Source organism: Sparus aurata, chromosome 2 (genome assembly GCF_900880675.1).
Source record: "Sparus aurata chromosome 2, fSpaAur1.1, whole genome shotgun sequence".
Classification (NCBI taxonomy): domain Eukaryota; kingdom Metazoa; phylum Chordata; class Actinopteri; order Spariformes; family Sparidae; genus Sparus; species Sparus aurata.
This window is the reverse complement of record NC_044188.1, coordinates 7,548,768-7,569,836: the sequence shown is the minus strand read 5'-3', so window position 1 is coordinate 7,569,836 and position 21,069 is coordinate 7,548,768. Positions and strand designations below refer to the sequence as shown.

General features: G+C 42.7%; 1 protein-coding gene across 4 annotated transcripts in view; it reads left to right on the top strand.

The window, feature by feature from the left end:
- LOC115574613 (neurobeachin-like) overlaps positions 1-21,069 on the top strand; it is a 228,094-nt gene that overhangs the window by 202,779 nt on the left and 4,246 nt on the right. For 3 of the 4 annotated variants that reach the window (XM_030406282.1, XM_030406270.1, XM_030406290.1), the window contains 9 exons: positions 3,316-3,468; positions 7,670-7,837; positions 12,800-12,889; positions 13,961-14,153; positions 15,028-15,099; positions 15,258-15,413; positions 16,498-16,668; positions 20,074-20,175; positions 20,507-20,703. In XM_030406282.1, the coding sequence (XP_030262142.1) occupies positions 3,316-3,468; positions 7,670-7,837; positions 12,800-12,889; positions 13,961-14,153; positions 15,028-15,099; positions 15,258-15,413; positions 16,498-16,668; positions 20,074-20,175; positions 20,507-20,703 (1,302 nt within the window). The remainder of the gene's footprint in view (positions 1-3,315; positions 3,469-7,669; positions 7,838-12,799; positions 12,890-13,960; positions 14,154-15,027; positions 15,100-15,257; positions 15,414-16,497; positions 16,669-20,073; positions 20,176-20,506; positions 20,704-21,069) is intronic. The other variant, XM_030406278.1, reaches the window with a different exon arrangement.

Sequence of the window (21,069 nt, the reverse complement as noted above, 5' to 3'; positions counted from 1 at the left end):
CCAGGCAATTAATAAAGCTTTAATGACAAAAGCTATTTAAAATGTAGTCTTTTATGTACGGACAGGGCTTTTACTCGCTAGGATCTGGGGGAGAGCCGCCAACAGTCTATGTGAGGCAGAGGCAGTGAGCTGCGAGCCAGCGAACAGCTGAATAGTCAAACGCCACCCTGTTAACAAATACAGCCTACTTTCAACTACTTGTATGTCTGCATGCATTCGTTTTTACACACATAAGATTGCTACTGATCTATTAGGAGAGGCATTGTAGTGTGGAGGACAATGCTGGATTACTAACAGTATTTCATAATGTATTAGAAGCAGGAAAATATTACGCAACAGCTTGTTTGGCTTGGTAATGTCGCAATAGGGGTAAACCACTGTATGAGGCAATGCCACTATAATGACTAGATTCAATTATAAACATTTGCAGTGATCCTTTTAGATAACAATCACAATTTCTGTTATTTCTCTTGTTGTTTTTTCTTCCAACCCAGTAATTAATTTATGTATTTTTCTATGTATAAAAATGGCATCAATCATCATAATCACATCCAAATAAAACAAAATGAAAGCATAGGTTCCCATGCATTCCAGCAGAAAGGCAGCCAAACATGCAGGCAGACACACAAACGGCATGCGCAGACATCATGTAGAGACTGAGACTGACGGGAGAGTCCAGGGTTAAGGTCAGCTTCGGCCCGGTACACCAAGCAGGTTATCAGGCCCCTGATTAAAAGGCAGCTTTTTTTTACTAGGGTCTCTCCTTCATTAACCCCGGCCTCCTCCAGCAGTAATGACGACAAGACTGAGGGAGGCTGAACCCCTGATGGGGATGACCTCCTAAAAGAGCAAGTCAAATGGAAACAATCCTTTGCCGACCGTGCCCCTCACCTCCTCACGACCACCCCGTCATTATGTGCATCCATACCTCTCATTTATTTGTGTGCAGTTATGTTAAGATGGTACAGCCACCATGGGCAGAGAGAAGCAGACATTCCTTAGAAGAAGTGGGCACACACACACAGACACACACACACACACACACACACACACACACACAAACTGCCACCATGCTGTCTGAAGGAATCCAGCAGCACTCCACTGGTGACAGATTTTGACGAACATGTCATTAAGGTGACACAGTGTAAAGCAATGGAGGCTTGTGTGATTGACTTGTTAGCCCATTACGATGCTGTTGCAGAATTAATGGCTGCCATGGGAGGGTGGCTTGAAAACAGAGCTGGCAGTTTTAACGGCTTGGCGGTGAGTTACGGCAGGAAGTTTACAGAGGAAAAAAGTGGAGGGAAAGAGCATTTGTGTGTATGTGAGAGACAGAGGGAGACCAAGAGAAATGGCTACTTGACTCCCTTCCCTGTCGTGTGCTGAGGGTGAAATGTGACCAACAGCAGACCAGGAGTGTTATTGGCCTGTACCTTGTCTTGCTAACTCGCTCCCTCAAAACCCAGTGATTTATGGGGGCCTAAAGGCTCCCCATGTTATGTATCCCATAGGCAATATAAAGCACTATACTACCACTGAATCTGACAAACACTGCATTCATAAAACAAGCCTGACACAGGGAGTTAAAAAACTGTCTTGCAACCTTTATAATTTCAATCTAAGAGACAGACACCATTTAACTTGTCCTATGTGTGTTTTCTAATGAGGACAGAGCAGAGGATCTACATTCCTCGTGTGCACATGCCTCATTGTGCAGAGGCTTTACTCACTCATCCTTTCATAGCTGTATGATCAGGAGGAGAGGAGATCAGAGCAGGGGCTTGAAAATCTCAGAAAGTATACATACAGTAATTTATATAGCAAATACCTTTTCTTTATCTTTATAGTTGTTGAATGACCTTATCAATAGTTTCACAAATTTGTCCCCCTTTTCTATCCAAAGCATGCTCAAATTTTTTGACTGACTTCTAGAAAAACTGGAAGCCACCATTAAAAGCTGTTATAAGTGATGTGTTTTTATTTGAATAAGTGCCAGATCGCTCTGTATTCCAACAGTAATCACTGTTATCAGGTGTTTGGTCAGTGACTAATGACTGTCCTCCGTCAACTCATGCAGTGAAAGAGAAAATACATTTTCTGGTATCCCTGCCCACTTTAACCATTCATAGCAGAGGACTCTGTAAAGAGACAATCCTGTCTGCTCGTGAACATGCAGCTTGCTCGATCCTTCTGTTTGCTGCCATGTGAGGAGGAGGTCCTGGTCTCATGCTGATCTTGGATCTGACTGAGAACCTGAGGACATGCCGTGGTAGCGGCCTGTAATTGAACATCATGCTGTATTGAAAACGACTTGACACTGGTGATCGAGACCATAAACCCACAATAAAACTGTTTACTGAGGTAATAAATCAAGTGAGAATTAGGGTCATTTTCTCATAAGCTTACATAGAATCTGACTTCTTTTTTAAACTAATTGCATTTACCCCAGCTGGCCATCAGACATAATGCAGGTTGAAGGCACATCTGCACAGCTTTGTTGAGATAGGTCATCATTGAATATGATATATGAAATACGAAATTATGTTTTAATTCATTTTTGTTGAAGTAAAGGTTCAGTTATTGCAGTTGAAATCAAGTCCTGTCTGTACAAATATTCTTGCTTCTAATAATGGTATGACATCTAAGTCTCAGAGTTTGCGGCCAGAGAGCGAAAAACATCAATGTTGTAAAAGTTTCGGTATGTAGGTATCAGCAAAAAAAAAAAAGCATTACAATGTTGACACTTCAATGGTTATCAAAACACAAACTGTGCATGATGTGTACTCAATGGGTTAAACAATGTTACACTACCATTATTTTGGTCATTCACCACAGAGAAATGCCTTCAGGAATAGTCTAGTCTTGAAACACGGATAAATATTTGCTCTCGTCTCCGATGTACAGAGTCACACCAGGCTTTATGTAGGGGGCTCCTTTACCATCCTGACTTCCCCTTCACCGCGAGGTCCTGACCTCATCACAAGAGCCCAGAGACCAGGGAGAAAAACCCAGCTCAGTTCCAGTTTCATTTAACACACCTAACACCTCTGCCTGGAATAACTGGACTAGCACCTCTCACCGCCTTCTCGTGGCCTGCTGTTTAGTTTGTTTGTGTTACCTTTCCCCCTGAATTCTCACTTCATCTCAGTGTGATACAGAGCCTTTTTTCTCTGTTTTCGTGGCTCTGTCCTCACATGTGTTATTTCTTGCACTATGCTGAATTGTCGGTGCGATTATGTGGTGAGAACTGCGGTATTAGATGTGGCCCTGTCAGTGAGCTGTAAAACATGAACGTCGTTCTTTTTCAAAACGCAGGAACTGATTCCCGAGTTCTACTACCTCCCCGAGATGTTTGTCAACAGCAACGACTACCACCTGGGCATGAGGGAGGACAGGACAATGGTTTGTGACGTCGACCTGCCAGCATGGGCAAAGAAGCCTGAAGACTATGTCAGGATCAACAGGATGGTAAGGTTTTTGGAATGTGTAAAATTCAAAATCAAATAGAAATAGAAAATCTTCAGACAGAATTCAATTCCGCTTCATCTTCAGCCTTTTTCTTCTTTTCTGTCGCTGCCAGCAAAACATTAATTCTCCTGAATCAGATCATGTATGACACTTGCTGACTCTTTGAATAGTGCAGGAAAGCAGAATTAATACAGGAGAGCCAGATGACCCAAAAATTGTCCGAGGTCTTTGAGGGTTAAAATAAATTCTTGACATGTAGCTTTTCTGCCTCCTGCTCACAGCAGCATATAAATCCATTTCCCCTTCTTCGTTGTAACCTTCCCATGCATCTGTGTCTCCTTGTCTTATTCATGAAGCATCTAATAAAGTGCAGCGCTCAATACAAACACGGTACCCCTGACCCTGGTGATGTCACTAAAGGACAGGACCGAGGGCAAGTTTGCCCTATAGTGTTACCTTCTGTAATGCCGGGCCTCATCACTTTGTCAGTGCGCAGGGCCCTCTCCGTCTGCACGTGTGTGAACTGTGTCTGCACGTTTAATACAGACAGCCCATCAACATGTGGTCCACAACTCCCAGCAGGTTTCAGGGTGCAGCACGGGGATAGAAATGGAGATCCAACTCGTCTCTCGCTTTCATACAAACTCTGTTTTCCTTTAATCTGGAATCACTTACAGTACAAACTCAACATCACTTCTAACCTTATGAAAGAGAATACAAATATTTGATACAGTGGCTACATGATGAATGGCCATTGCGTGTATTTATAACCGTGCTGTTTTTAACACACACACATATTTTTTTAAAATAGCTTGTTGTTAAATCTAAAATTTCATTGTTATAGTTGAAAAAGCTGTAAGATGGATACCCAGGAATCCTGTATCACAGTGTCAGTAAACTCTACACAACATGTAAATTCATCCCAGCCTTGGCTACTAAGATTTTTGTTTTGTTTTTTTACATAACACGAAAGAAAATTTGTATTTTGTTTGCAGTTTTGTGTTATTGCAAATTCTAGAGTATTAGGGACCATGGGTGACGAATAAAAAATTTCAGGAGGAAGTTTTTTTTGTTTTCATTATGTACCTCAAGAAAAAAGTCGAAGTGTCGAGGATGATGTCGATATACAATTCCATGAATAAAGTTGAAATGTCAAGAATAAAGTTGACATTTCAAGATTAAAGTTGACCTTTTGAGACCACATCAAACAGCGCATGTGACTGCCTCAAAAAATGCCTTGTGTAGATGAACTGGTGAAACTCTTCTTCAGAATTGGCTTTAGTAACAATGACAGTATCTCTCGTTTAGCTCATAAACAGTGTAGTTGTTAGTAATAGGAATTTGAAGACATTGTGCCGAAAACTTGGTCAGAAGGAAAAAACACACAAGCATGGAAAAGCTGTCCGAAAGGATGTAGTAATGGCAGGGAAAAAACTGGATGCTCGAGCAGCTCGCAGAGCTGTCAGTCGCTCCAAGGTCGCTCCCCTAACTGCATCTGAGGGACTTTATTCTCAACATTTCGACTTTATGTACAAAATCTCAAGGTGCTTAAAGAAAAAAAAAACCTTCCTGCTCTCTTTTTTTTCTCATCCCTGGCCCTTATACTCTTCCAGAAAAAATGTTTTAAAAACGTTTTTTTAAATCTCCTCAGAAGCACTGGGCAGCAAAATCAAATATTGCATATTTTTGACAAAATACCTTGATATCGATATTGCGAAAAAATTGTAGGGTTGACTATTGGAACTTTTGATGACTTTATGATTACAAAAAAAGTTCATCCAGAACACCCAGAGGACTTTAAAAACTTGTTTTAAAAAATCTTAATCAATAAAATTCTGAATTAAACACATTGTTTTTTCCGGAGCTGGTTACATAAGTTGCTAAGGAGTGAGACATCTTGCTTCTTTCTAATCTCTAGTGATTGCATACTAATGCATATTATACACATTAACATTGAAGACAAAATCCAGATGTTAGCAGGCGTAAGTGGATGTTTTGTTGAGTGTTAAAACGGTATAAGTGAGTGAAGACAAGTATTAGAACAGGTAGAGCAGTTTAATAAGTTCAGGAACTGACATCAGTTTACTGTACAGCCTTTAAAACCAGGAAAAGAAGACACTTATGCCATATCACAATATAGAGTAATAACATCCAAAAAGTAAGATCATATATAGTTAGATATCACGATAGTGTTGTGATGTATTTCCCTCTCCCAGCATTATATAAAATAGCTGTCTCCACCAACATAATGTAATGGGTACATTTACAGTCTTTAGAGCGATGAAAATACTCTGATATGTCTCCGCTCTCTAATTTAGGTTTGGTGAACCTTCAGTAATGCTGCCAGGAAGACACAAAGTTTCATACATTTTATGTATCCTGAGGTGAGGGGCCACAGTGTTTTTGGTCCAGAGGTAGAAAGAGGCTGTGGGAACACACTTGACCTTTTCAGCCGGAGTGACAGAGCTTGGCTGGTCTTATGGAGGTGACCTTTCCCCATGCTCTGCCCACGCTGCCTGGTCGAGCTCTATCAGGCTTGTATACCGGCGGAGTGGGTAGTTGGAAGGGGGGGCGACGCAGGAGGGGAGGGAAAGGCGAAAGACTTGGAGTTGTTACGGGCATGTCTGCATCTCCAAAATAAGGAGGGAGGATGACAAAAGGATTACAGTGGATATTTTTTCTCTGTGGAAGGATACATGTGTGATGTTGCCTTGCATTGTTACATTCGCAGACCAGCGTATTCACATGCCCAGAAAATCATAGTCGCTCTGCCTCCATGTTTTTGTCTTTCTTTTGTTCTGCTCCCTAGCTAGCCCACACTCTTGCTTCCTCTATTATTTCATTTCTGTCAGTGGATCTCTCTCCCTGCCTCCCCCTCTGTCTCACTCTTCCTCTTTTTTCCATCCCTCTTTCTCCTCCTCCCTCCCCTCTTCCTCCCACTTCCCATCTTTGCATGTGCCACTTTCAATTGTAGTGATATGCCCTGTGGCAAACTCTGCCTCTGTGTGCTCGAACAGGCTTTGTTGGTAATGGCTGTTATTCCTGACGCGAGGGGCTGAGTGTAAATTCCTCTAGCAAAGCCTTACTCCAGCCTGTATGGGAATTATATTGTTCCGTATTTTGGAACAATACATCAAACCCTGCACTGCATGGCTTCCATAGGTATATTTATAATAATTATCTGTCCTGAATCTTATCCCAAATCTCTCACTAAGACTCCCACAAGAAATCAAGCCTCCTTTTTCAGCCTCACAAGTGATTTATCAATGTTGCTGCTGCAGACAGCTTTACAGTAAATTGGAGCCCTGTTAGTATTGAACGGATTTCTTTGTCTCCATGCAAAGGCAGTTGGTCTGTATATAAAGTGGACGGAGAAATCTGATATGAGGGGCTCATCCTGAGTTAGCTGATTACATTAGAAAGAAGGGATGCGGCTTTCTTTCTCTTTCTTTTCGTCTGTTATCTTCATGAGCAGTAAAACAGATTAGATACTTATCTTTTTTTAACTAAATGCATTTAGTTTTCCCTTAAAGGGACAGTTCACCCCCAATATCTGAAAAATATGTATTTTTCCTCTAACCTATAGTGCCATTTATTCTTCGAGTTTGTTTTTGTATGAGTTGCAGAGTTCTGGGGATATTGACAGAAAGATGTCTAGATGTCTTCATGGCACTCAGCTTGTGGTGCCGATAGTGCCAGAAAACACACAAAAAAAGATTTTTCAAGAAATCATGACCCGGTTACTCAAGATAGCCCACAGACCTTGTCTTTCGGCAAAAAAAAACAAAAAATCATACATGAAACTGCTCGCCACGATGTCTGGAGATTATCTTCAGTAGACCAATCGTGATTTCTGGAAAGGGACATTGCTGTAGAGTTTTAGAAAAAAAATAAAATAAATTTGACCCTTTGAGCTCCACAAGCTGAGTGCCATCTAGTTCTGTTTTATTTGAGAGATGGCGGACATTTCTACAGCCGACATCTCCAAAACTCCTCAGCTCACACCAAAACAATCTGGATGGACGAATAGCAAAGAGGAGAATGTTGTTTTTTATTTTGGGGGTAAACTGTCTCTCTTAATTAGATTTGGGATTTTGTCAGTGTTCACTGTTGTTTGTGAAGTACAATTTTTGTTGTGTATTTCGTCCCTCATGCCGCTGGTATGCCTCTCTCCTCTACTTGCCCTGTGCTCCTCTGACAGGCCCTGGAAAGCGAGTTTGTGTCATGTCAGCTGCATCAGTGGATTGACCTTATTTTCGGCTACAAGCAGCGAGGCCCAGAGGCAATGCGCGCCCTCAACGTCTTTCACTACCTGACTTACGAGGGCTCCGCCAAGCTGGACAGTATCACTGACCCTTCGCTCAGAGAGGTAAAGCACATGCACACATTGCCATGGAGACTAAAGCCCCTCCCCCCTCCTCTCTTATTCACCATAGGAACACAACTTCCTGTCTCTGTTTGTCCTGGCATGTGCTGGAGCTCCGGGAGCATTCATATCATGCATCTGTCAATCAATTATTGTGTCACGCAGATGTAACCCGTGAGAGAATCGGGCAGAGCTGCTGACTCATCGAGTTCACTTCGAGATTAGCGTCATCTTCTGAGGACCTGAGTTATTAATTTCCTCTCTCTGTCTCTGTCTCTCTCTCTCTCTCTCAGATAAACAGTAATCTTTTAATATCTGTCCACATTATTTATAGAATCATCTTAACATCATCTTTTCTGCTCTTTTCTTTCGTGGTGCTGAATATACTGTTCCCTTAATCAGATCAATGAATCTGACTGAGCTCTCTGATCAATCAACAGAGGTCGCTCAGTCAATAGATGAGGGAGTGAATCCCCTTGTTCTTATCTAATTAATTGAATATCTATCAGCTCGACCGTACTACTCGTGAATAGCTTAATTGCGTAGAGGGGAAAGGGGACCAGAGACTGCAGCAGCTGGCATGCATTGTGGTACTTTGCAGTGTGAGCTTGTCTCTCCCTGTGATATCCACCATCTGCTGTCTGCAAAACAAGTCATTTATATACTGTCACTTCCAGGGGCGCCTTTATTTATCAAGTGACCACTATGCAAATCACCTGCAGAAGATTTGGCTGATCTAATTACCAAACCATATTGTGAAAGGTTTTGGTTTTCATAATTTTGAGAAAGGTTTAGGCGATGCATTTCTTTTTTTAATTTTGCGTCAGGCTGAGGGGGCTCTTTGCTGTCGTACACCCTACTGTTACCCTGAGAGATGACAGTACTGTTAGTTAGTTGCACATTAGGAAGCCCGCATCTCAGGCTCCCTAATTGTGCCCAGTTGATGCAGTCGCTATTGTGACAAGTTGAATGTATTTGTGTTCGAGAGAGAAATTGGCTCAGCTAATTGCAACTGATGTAATGCGGATATGATGAGCACTAATTAAGACAAGCCTTCATACCTTCAGTCTTGTTCCTTCATTCCAGATGGATTCCTCTTTTCACTGTAACATAAAGTATAACACTGTATATCTAAACCCCGTATACTTAAACATGGCAGTATCTTGATAATGCTTTATGAACAAGTCGGTTAAACTGCGTAAAAAAAATGTCATTATTTGAGTTCCTTGCACGTAAATGATGTGAAAATGATTCACTGGCTATTCCAGTATTGTTAACTGATGATTATTTTCATTGTCAATTAATCTGATGATTCTTTTCTTAATTAACTGATTAGTTTTTTGGTCTAGAAAATATAGAGCAAAATCACAATCAGTGTTTCTAAAAGCCCAAGATGACGGCCTTAAATGTCTTGTTTTGTCCACAACTTAACAATATTGAGTTTTCTATCATAGAGAAATAAAGAAACCAGAGAATATTCACATTTTTTCCTTGGAAAAAAAAAAAACTCAAACCAATCAATCAATTATCAAAAACCAATACATTTAAAGGTAGAGAAGGCAATTTGAGAGAAAAAGATTTGACAACAGATCAATTAATTGATTTATCTTTGCAGCTCTACAAACAACACATTTTTCAGCAGCCCCTGCAATCCTTTTTGGAGTAGAGAATTAATTTTTAGTATATGCATTAAATGTCCAAGTATTTCTCGTGGCAACTCATCAGCATTTTCATGCTGATGAGTTATTTAAGTTGAGCAATTTCCTGCACAGGCTGTGTTAACATCATGATAATTTTGTAGGTGCTTATCTTGCAGGATTTATCATAACTTCATTCCCACTACTGTTTACCACTCCTTGTCTCACAGAAGCCAGGGTGTGAGTCTGAGTCAGTGAGGTGGAGCATGGAAAAGTGCCCAATGAATGTCTTGCAAGGACCTGCTGAAATGTGACGATTGACTCCAGGGTATTGATTCATTCTGGGCCTGACAGGTGAAACTGCCGATCTGGCATTAGTCAGAACAATTAAGGCATTTGAAATGTCAAGAAATTAGAGGTCATGAGAGATAATTTCCGTCCGCGTGTCAGATGGAAATGCTGACACTCCTGACATGCCGCCGGGCCTCTGGTTGAGGGCACGGTGACAGCTCTACTGGGCACACTGCCGGAACAGCGGTCCTTCTCCACGATGCTCCTCCTGACAGGCTTCTCTTATGGAAAAACATGACAGCAACCCCTTGATTCAGACCCCGCTGTGTCACTCAGAAGTAAACAGACAAATTATTCATCAGTGGGACTCTATTCCTCCTCAGCTGCCTCCGCCCCTCCCGCCCCCTCTGAATCGACAAAGACAACAAAGTGTGCTGTGGCTAGCCGGTAAAGGGCTTTGAAGCGTCTGACATACTTTAAATTGATTTCACCTTGATATCCTGGTGGGGATGGAACACAAGTGTTTAAATGCTTGACCTTAATGACAAGAAGCTCCCTTCATATGTATCACATTATGTGTACGATCCAGTGTGCATGATAGGTGCATTAGAGGCAATCAGCTACTGGTGGACACGTGTTGGAGACGTTTCTGCTCCAACATACAGTAGTGCACATGTCAACTCCAAAGCTGTCACTCAAGAAACAGCCTCAGGGTAATTCTTTGTTATTACTTAGGGATTAAAATAATTCCTGATGCGCTTACTTTAAACAAAATGTCAGTGGCACGTAAAGAATGGCCAGCAGTGCAGTCACATGAGAAAGTAACACAATTACACAGCAATAGTTTGTTTATGTGTATTTGCCCGTTCCTGTATCGTCACTGTGCTGTTTTGATCAGTTTTTATAATCTGTTTAAACTATTTAAAAGCCAGAGGTACTTCAAGCAATTTGCTTCTGTAATCTTCAGCATCAGTCAAAAGGTGAAAGGTGTAGCAGCTTCATATTTGTAGTTGCCACGGCTGATCTCAGGTGTCGTGACTCAGCATGATCCCACGGCGCTTAGTGGGTCACTGCAAGGCCGTGTTTGCATTCTGTCTGACAGAGCTGTTGTGTTGCCGCATCGCATGAGTGCACTTGAGGATGCTGTTAGGGGGATCATCCTCCAAAGAGTCTCTCTGTCACCAGTTTGGGGACCAGGCAGCAGATAAAAGAGAGAGCTGCAGCCATTCACCTCCTCACGCCAAAATCAGACGCGAACAAAGTCAGACAGACAGACACGCAGACACAGTGCGTTATGATGGATGTTAGGTGCTCACCCAAGCAAGTCGGCTGTTGCTGGGAGAGAAGATCATCCAGATGGCTTTGGCAATAAGTGTCACTTATCAGCCAAAAAGCAGAGCCTGAAGTGACTTAAACTAATGAACTGCCTGTTAAGTGCTCTCCATCTCAGACTGAGATAGAGATAAGTTTCTGACATACCTCAGGGAGGATTAGTGTTGAAGCACCTGAGAGATATTGACATGTTTTGATCATCTAGTGGAGGAACATGTTCTTGAGTTAACCTTCAGCAAGTCAGACCCCCATTCCCCCGACACACAACACCCAACACACAACACACAACACAAACATATACAGACATACCGCCCCCCCTTGCACTCCGAGAATAATTGCTGGGCGTCAAGGTTGTCTAAGACTACCAAAACGGGACATGCAACAGCCCAGTTTCCCTGGTAATAGAATCATCACAAGAAATATGGTGATGTTTTCCACATGGCCCTCTCAGCCTTTCTGATCTTTGTATCGAATTTCTCTATTTGAGCAGACATTGTGACCCTCAACCCAGACCCAACCTTAAATAGCCATAATGTCAGTTGCTTATTGCTTGACGGACTGCGTTGTAAAGAAACACCGGCTAACACTTAATGGTTGCCAAATGTGCTCACCAACTCGCATGGAACTTTCACTGCTGCTGTGTGACAGCAGTCAGCCGTGCAGACAGCGCCTTTTTTGGTGCTGTGAAAGATAGGAAGTGACCAGGGGGTGTTAGGGGCGACTGTTTGGCTTGCAGGTGGCCTGTCCCGAGTCAGTATCACCTCCAAACTTCCCGCGCCACATCTCCCTCCGTGGCATGTGCTACCCAATAGGTCCTTTTGATAGTGAGTGGTGTGTACAGGGCAGGCGGGGGAAAATGAGGGCTAGTCACCCAGGCAGTCAGAAGGGCGGGTGAGAGGCTGAGCGATGTATGTTCCATTGTGCACAGTGGCATTGACGGACGTCTACAAGCTCCCCTCTGATGGTGGAAGTGGCTCCAGTCACATCAATCACTCCCGCCGTGGAGTGCCCCACTTTCAGTCAAGCTCAGCAGCTCTTACTGCTTCTTTCCTCGCTCACTGGCGGCAAATGAGATTTTTTGTTTATTTAAATAGAAGTTATTTTCTAATAATAGTAAAATGGTCTACTGTTGTTGTTTTTTCCTCTACTCAGTGTGCCACTTGCCGCGCTGTTTTTAGTTTTTTTCCTTAGTCACAAGCACCTGCCCCATCATACCCCATAAATCATCCTTCATCAAGGTACCCTCTCCCAAATCGCCCCGGTCTGCTCGTGTGATTTTGTGCCTCTGTTTCATACGTCTGTGTGCGCATGGACTTGCTTTTCCCCTTTGTTTCAAGCACAATAACATCTAAAAGCGAGCCGGCCTGCTGCAGTCCTAGCTGGATGTCACTCCAGGTTAACGTTTATGCAGTGGGGGCCCCTGCGCCTGGAAATGGGAATGGTTAACTGAAGCATGTTAATAGGAAAAGGCTTGTCTCTTCCATACTAACACTTGGATGACTCTGCAGGCCGAGGGGGGAAGGGGGAGCACCCAGGCGGATTGGGAGTGCTCCCCTTTCCCTTTACCTCCCCCCTTCCTCAGAGGCACGGCTGAGTTAGGATTTGCTTGCATTGTCAAGTAACGCATTGACCCATCACTTTGATGCATATTGATTGTGACAGCCGCTCTCTCTCTCTCTCCTTCTCCCCTCTCTCTCTCCCGCAGGCCACAGAGGCACAGATCCAGAGCTTTGGACAGACGCCATCTCAGTTGCTTATTGAGCCACATCCTCCACGCAGCTCCGCCATGCACCTGGTGAGCGCAGTGAGCATGCTGGGAAAATTCCCTGCACCTCTGGTGTTGAAGGTGGTGTGTGTGAGAGAGGGTGGTGGACCTGTGCGAGCCACGGTGGTGTGTGTTTGTAGGTAGACACAAGATTGAGATAGATGCTCTCTGATTTTTCATGTCTGTATATTTCCTCAAATCCACTCTTTTATAACCTAAGATAAATATTTTAGAAGGTTTACCTCATGTAGGTCACAGACCCGCAATATAACAACACATTTTCAGCACTAGTTCTCTGCACTGTTTTATAGCTGTTACTGCCTTCTAGCTGTGCCGTGTAAAGGGAAGAGTGCTCCCTACTGGCCTAGCAGCTCCCCTCCTCCTGCTGTAAGCTGCTCTTCCCTGTCTAATCCATGTAATAGCCAGCCTAGCCCTCATTATCCACATGTGGCTCTCTCTGTTTCTCTCTCCCTACAAGAAACTTTGTAAGGCAGATCCCTTTGAGACCCTTTAGTTCAATTTCTCTACTTTTCTAACAGACGTGAATGTTTTCTATCCACTTCCATCCACTTTTGTCAAAGGTCTCAAAATTAGAGATGGAATGAGTGCTGGAACTGGTTCAAAACTCTCAGAGTATTGTCAGGATCACTATCTCTGCCCTTGCTTTTACTCCTGCTACACATGTTACCCAGGGTTGTAAAAGTTGAGCTGAAATTCACTGTGGTCAAATCGACCTCATGCTTCTGAATCGTCCTGATACGTGTGTGTCATTATGCACCATCCCATGTGTACAGCCTATCTCATCCCAGTTTTTCACGTCTTACCCTTGTCTGACCAGTCCCCTTGTCTGACTGCACTGTCCAGAGGGGGTCAGTGCAAGAAGCTCTCCTCTGTGTCTGAACCTAGTTTTTCCTCCAACCTCCACACTAATTGCCTCTTTCCATTCTTTTTCTCTAATCTTTCCATACCGATTCTTTTCATTTTCTCCATCCCCCCTTCCTCTTCCTGGTCCTCTGTCCTTGTACTCCTCCTCCTCCTCTGCCATCATGACATCCCTCCATCCTTCCCCACATTCCGTCTTTTCTCTCTTCTACTCAATAGTGTTTCCTTCCACAGAGTCCTCTCATGTTCAAGGACCAGATGCAGCAGGATGTCATCATGGTGTTGAAGTTCCCATCCAATTCGCCAGTGACGCATGTGGCGGCCAACACGTTGCCCCATCTTACGATACCTGCTGTGGTCACTGTCACCTGCAACCGCGTATTTGCCGTGAACCGATGGCACAACACTGTTGGTGAGTGGAGCTCAACACACGTGGCAGGTGATATGTTCAAACATACACATGTGCCCTCGTAAAAAAAAACAAAAAACAAAAAAAACTGTGCCACGCCACATGTGATACCTACCACAGCAGTGGCCCTGTAAAATCACTTCATCACCGTCACACACAAGCCTGCCCACCGCGCATAATAGAGCTGTAGCCAGCTGGCTATGTGAAAGGCTAGCACCTCCTAGGTAAGCTGACCATGAATGTTTCCACATGTTCCTTTTCAGACATGTGTGAACAACATTACCCACAGAGCCCCTCCCTGAGAACCGGCCTCACCTCAGGGTCAGAGGGCCAAAGCAATGGTTACTGGGAAATTAGGCCGCAACTGCACCACATTCTCCTCACACGTCCCCATCTGTCACAGTAGAAACACACCGAGCTCAGGACCAAAGAGTCCACACTGTGTGGCTGATCTGGCTGCTCCCACACTAATGAACACAGCTGCAGTGCCCTTGCCATCCTGTCGCAGAGGAGGGAAATGCGGTTTGGCTTTTCAGAATAGTAATGATAATAAGGCCTCCATATTTTCAGGCATGTTGCTGTTTGAAATGCGGCTCCAGATACAGATTGCACGGATAAAATATCTCCATTCAGTTTGACACTCTGAGAAAAAAACAAAAGCCCAGTAAGACAGATGGAAATCTTTCTGATGAACCTCCAATACTTCCATCTCCTGGAAGAGACTCTGAATTAACTTTGGCTCTGAAAAAGGGGAGCAGGTGTGTGATTATGTGTGTGTGTGTGTGTGTGGCTGTGTGGCTGTGTGTGTGTGTGTAAGAATGCACATGTGCAGAGGTTAGAAATATCCTCAATAATTCATTTCCTCATGTATCCCCAGGTCTTCGAGGAGCACCAGGCTACTCTCTGGAGCAGGCCCATCACCTCCCTATAGAGATGGATTCTCTGGTTGGTGAGTAAGAGTCCTTGTTTTCAATAAAAAAATAAAGGACACAAAAAAAACACTGACTTTTTAGATCGGTTTTAGCGAGGGTCCTATTGCAATAACTTAGAACATGTTTGTAACTCCTTGCGTATTGACACCTGTTCTGTATTTCCCTTTTTTCCCAGCTAACAATACTGGAAGCAACAAGCGTCAGATCACAGACCTAGTGGACCAGAGCATCCAAATCACCACACACTGTTTCGTGGTGACAGCTGACAACCGCTACATACTGGTGTGTGGCTTCTGGGACAAGAGCTTTCGTGTGTACTCCTCCGAGACAGGTAGGTTGCAGTGTAAACTCTATTTCCTATAGAGGTGTGCAGTGATGTGTGGAGGTCTCAGCGCTATGATGGGAATAATACAGTATTGTTGCTGTTCTCTCCTGACAAGCTGTGTAGAAAAATGGATGTCTATACTGGAATCCACTGATTTTCCTTCAGCGGATAATGACTAAGTAGGAACAAGTTGATAATGTCAGAAACATTCTTGTTTGATTATATAAATGGGTTTCCCTGCTGCTTGTGAGGAACGTCCAAAGATGAATCAGATGGGTCACAAGACGATTGGAAGTAAAGGAAAAAATCTGTTGTGTTAATTTTTTTTTCATTTTGTGAAATAATTGATACTTTGGAGTATATGTACTGCATGCTCACATTCTGAGTGTTTCATTCCTATGTTGCCATGACTCAAGTTAAATATTCTGTTAAAGCACATAAACCCCACTTCTGTCCCTAAACATAACCCTCGGAGCAGAGGACCTTCAGGACATCAGCCCTTTTTTCATAGCCTGTACTTGAGTATTAGAGTATTTTTTTTTTCTGAGGCAAATACAGTACTTTTTACCCTTTATATTTATTTGATAACTTCAGTAACTTGTTACATTGCAGATGGCATGATGCATCAGGGCCAAAGTAACATATTTTTTAATGAATTAATTTGAATCAGAAGGAAACGCTGATTCTGATAATGAGAAAATTGCTGAATACCGGATAAGATATTTGGCCATGTGGGAAATCATTAAACCCAAGTTATACAGTAAACATGTAAATATATACTTATAATTTACATTAAATTATTACTATATTGATAGAAAATTACCCTTGATTCTTAAATACATTTATTGTTTTATACTTTAAGTACTATTTGGGTATGGGTCAGAAAGTCGCAAGCAGACACTGATTAACTTCAAACCTCAAAAAGGTTGGGAGCCACAGATTTCATTATACTGGAAATATTTTTTCTCTGTTTCAAACAATACTCCCTTAACTTCCGTCAGTGAGCCTTTGAACAGAGTTGGCAGTAGTTTCACCATATTGCACTTCCTTTCAACTTCATCGAAAGCATTTTTGTACATATTTTCTTTAGGGAAGCTGACCCAGATAGTTTTTGGCCACTGGGACGTGGTGACGTGTCTGGCCAGATCAGAGTCGTACATCGGAGGAGACTGCTACATCGTCTCTGGGTCCAGGGATGCAACACTTCTGCTGTGGTACTGGAGTGGACGGCACCATATCATCGGAGACAACCCCAATAACAGTAAGTAAGAGTACGCATACAGTGGCAATACTCTCTGGACAAAGTCACAGGAAAATCCTTCAGACTTTTTAGTTTTTCACCCATTAAATCTTCAACTTTGTTGCTGAGTAAAAGCCCATGAAGGTGCACGAGTTAATTGTCAGCATTTTTAGAGTGATATAGGAAGAAAGAGTCTTTGATCAACACTGGAGAAAAGGCTTTCTACCCTAGAAATCGAATAATGTGTAGAGACAGAGAGATGATAATTTATATGCGCTGTAGCTGTGATATATTAGTGTGATCCACGGCATTGAGCTGTGCTGCTTTTAGGTACTGTAGAGGACTCCAGATGTCTTGGCATCAAAATGGTAGACCCCAGTGTGTGATTTATGCAGCTCAGTTCATTTAGCTGCTCATTCCCACTGATTGTCTGTGTTCAAAACAATCCGTCAGAGCAGGAGAAGAAGACTTCGCAGTACTGTTTTAGGTGAGGAGCGCCATATATGGTGGGGAACTGTAACACTGAAGATGAGGCAGAGTGTTTTTATTTTATTTCTGGATGATATTATGTGTGTGTGTGCATGAAGATCTTGTGTTTCCAATTGTCACAGATTCTAGTAGCTCCTGATTAGTTGCGAGTGTTCTCTAATTAACTTCACTGAGGCTCCGACAGTTAATTAAGAATTTAAGCTTGGTTGCCTCCAATTAGCAAGGGGCAATAGCACTTGTGTTACTGCAGCAGGAAAACAGTATTCCCCTGATATTCACGCTACTACTGCTTACAGTGCATCTTCAACGGACAAAAGGACGGGACGCTGCATGGCTCATCTCAAGAAACGAGAGACAGGATGTGTTTTCACTCCATCAAATTAATTCCAATGTCAATATCTCATCAATAGTGTCTGACCAATGTGTTTTCTTCAGGGCCAATAACAATACAGAATATAGTTTATAATAAAAAAAAAAAGGTAAAGTAACTAAATACAATAGTCTCAAGTACTGTACTCTACTTTTTTTTACTCTACTACATTTATTTGCTATCTTAAATTAATAGTTAGTTTGCAGAGGTCACTCAGATTTCATAGGCTTTTACTCGAGGCTTGTAACCGATCAGATAGTGCTGTGAGCAGGACATTGAGTGGGACTGCAGCGTGGTGACTACAGACAAAGAGGGTGCTGCATTGGAGCCAGAGTTGCACATTTTTGAATTAATTTATTGTGTTTAAACGTCAATCTGACAAAAAAAAAAAGCAAAACAAACCCACTCAGATTCTGATAATCACAAAATACTTAATATCGGATCCGATAATCACTCTATCTTTGTTTATAAACATAACATGCCAGAGACACTTTTGAGGCAGCAATGAACCTAATTTGGTCCAAGAATGCAGAACACTAGATGTGTGGGAGCTGTGAGAAAGGCGACGGTGCCGTGGAAAATGACTCAATCTGCTCATACTGTTAATACTGTATGTTTGACGCAGCACTGTACAAACATCTGCAGCCAGGAAATATCAGTCATGTTCAAATATGGATGGTAAGCACTGCAAGGACCCCAAGGGATAAACCACGAACACCTTTTCATACCTTCGCACTTGAAGTCCTTTTTATTCTCTCACTTATTGGCTTATTCATTCCACAAGCCTCATTCTAGTGATTTCAAGCCTATTATATTTTCCATAATACTGCTTGAAGGTTGTGTGAATGTGTGGCAGCACCGCTCCCTCATCCCGCAGATGTGGCGCGCCCGAGAAATTGATTTCACCCGCGCCCCAAAAGGCTGCATGTGTCTTAAATGTGTAATAATTAAAATAACTTCCAGCTCAATCAAGGCCCTGCCTCTCAGACTTGGCCCGTCACACCAGTGCAAGGGGATATTTGCACCGGGTAATTGTGGTGGCTGACTTCGGCTTGTCCCAGAGGGCCAGAAGATGGTGGGGGGTACGCAGTGCAGGCTGATTGAATCTTTTGTCGGGTAGGTGAGCTGCACAAGGTCCCTTTTTCCCCCTGGAGGCTTTTTCTGACACTTGTCCTATTCAGCCCCCCTCGACAGTGGGTGCTGGGACTGACAGCGCTGCTCAGGTCCTGGTCGCAGAGGGACTGCGCTGCATCGATCACAGTCCAGCTCACTGACTGGACCGCTACGGCTGCAGAGGCGATATGCCGAGCTGGAGGAGGAGATGATGGGGGAGGAGGAGAGAGGTCTGACACATATCCACATCATCTATCAGGGCTTAACTGTCATCGAGGTGGATGGAGAAACTTTCACTGAAATTGGCTGAAGTTGGAGTCATGTGTGGAGACCAACAGCTACATACTGTATATTTAATGGTAACTCAATGCAGCTCATGTTTCACTTGAGTTTGCCATCACTACTGGGCTGAAAGGTGGTGAATATTAAAGGTCCACACATATTACACCATTAATTTAAATTACTACAAGGATTAATAAGGATGGGCATTGCAAAAACAGTATTTTATAGTCAACGGGAGGTATTAATGTAGAAAACACTGTGCTTTACACGTTTTACCAGAGCCTGGTGATACCACCAGACATCACGAAATTTCCAGTCACCGATAAATTAAGGGGACAATCTGTGTACAATGTGTTTTTCAGACGAAACCAGTCAAGTCTAACCACTATTGGAATATACAAAAATAAAATGTATTTAAAAAAAAAAATCCGCTTTCTTTCTTTCACTTACTTCTAAAAAAAATCTACACACTAGCCATGCATTTAACAAAAAAAGGAGGTGGTGCCTCATAACTCCTTTTTCCACAATCAACAAAAAATGTGTTTCTTGGAGCTGCTTCAACAAGACTTTAAACTTCAATTTTAATTATTCATTAAAACCACACAATAAAAATGGAGTGCCTGAACCTTGGCTGCATTTGGTTTGCATTTCATAGATTGTTGCCAAATACAGATAATTCCACTGATTACAATAAACTGGGTGATTAATTAAAAGGGTTCAACTCTCTGTAAAACACAGACTATCATAATTATAAATTACCATTATTGGTGATCAGTGAACACAAAGAGCGCTGCTTTCATACTTCAGACACCATTCTGGCAGCACTCGGCTCCAGTTGCCGTGAAACTCCCCTCACTAACCTCTCCCCTGGCCATCATCAATCATGTGACACGCAGGATGAAATCAAGTGGCTCGGCTGCCATCGGTGGGCATCCCTGCATTTACATGACAATCCAAAGGGACCTCCCTGCTAGCAGATGTGTGTCACAAACGCTGGGCTTGTGTTTATATGATTTTACTGCCTGATGAAGGTATGCTGGTGATTATTCACAAGTGCAGCATATTCAATATGCTACACTGGTATCCAGATGGTTTAGGTGATGTCAGACAATAGATTTTTTTTTTTTAATTAACCATTTGTTTTATGACATTGTGTATCCGTCATCTTTTAGGTGACTACCCAGCACCAAGAGCAGTTCTGACGGGTCACGACCAGGAAGTTGTGTGTGTGTCAGTCTGTGCAGAGCTGGGCCTCGTCATCAGTGGAGCCAAAGGTCAGTGTACTTTTCCATGTCCCTTCAACATCATTGTCATCAGAGAAAAGAGAAAATCAGGTACACTTCTGTTTTGAGTTTAACTGCAGTCATACATACTGTAAGTTACGAATATATTACGGCCTCAGGTTGACAGATAGTCATTTCAATAAAGACTCCAGACCTGCGCATGTCTGCAGCTAAACAACATACGTCACAGAAAAGCTGTGGGACCAGGAATCCATATCTGGTCATGCTCAGTAGTGATCTTATAATGTAAGAATAATTGTTTTTTTCTTTTTTTACATTGAACTTTGCTCATGTTTGTGTGTCTATCTGTGTATGCTGGCAGAGGGTCCATGTCTGGTCCACACCATCACGGGAGACCTGCTACGGGCTCTGGAGGGGCCGGACCACTATCTGTGCCCACGGCTCATCTCAGTGTCCAGCGAGGGGCACTGCATCATCTACTACGAGAGGGGCCGCTTCTGCAACTTCAGCATTAATGGGAAACTGCTGGCACAAATGGAGGTCAATGATTCCACCAGGGTAAGCTGACACATGCCTTTACACCAGGGTTCAATATTTAGATTTTTTTATTTTTTTATTTAAAATTTGTAGCAGCCCACTATTTCAACCTTTTACCGATATACAATGTAACATTCGCACATTAAAGCAACATAAACTGGAAATTGTATTTTTGTGCAATTTGATACCCCCCAAAGTTTCTGAATGCTCATAATTACAACAACTCTAAATAAAAACAGAATGCAATGATTTGCGAATGATTTAGATCTATATTCAATTAAATACAGTACAAACACAAGATATTTTATTTCCAAACTGACAAACTTTATTGTTTTCTGTAAATTTACACTATGAATGTGATGCCTGCAACACAAAAAGTGAGAAGAA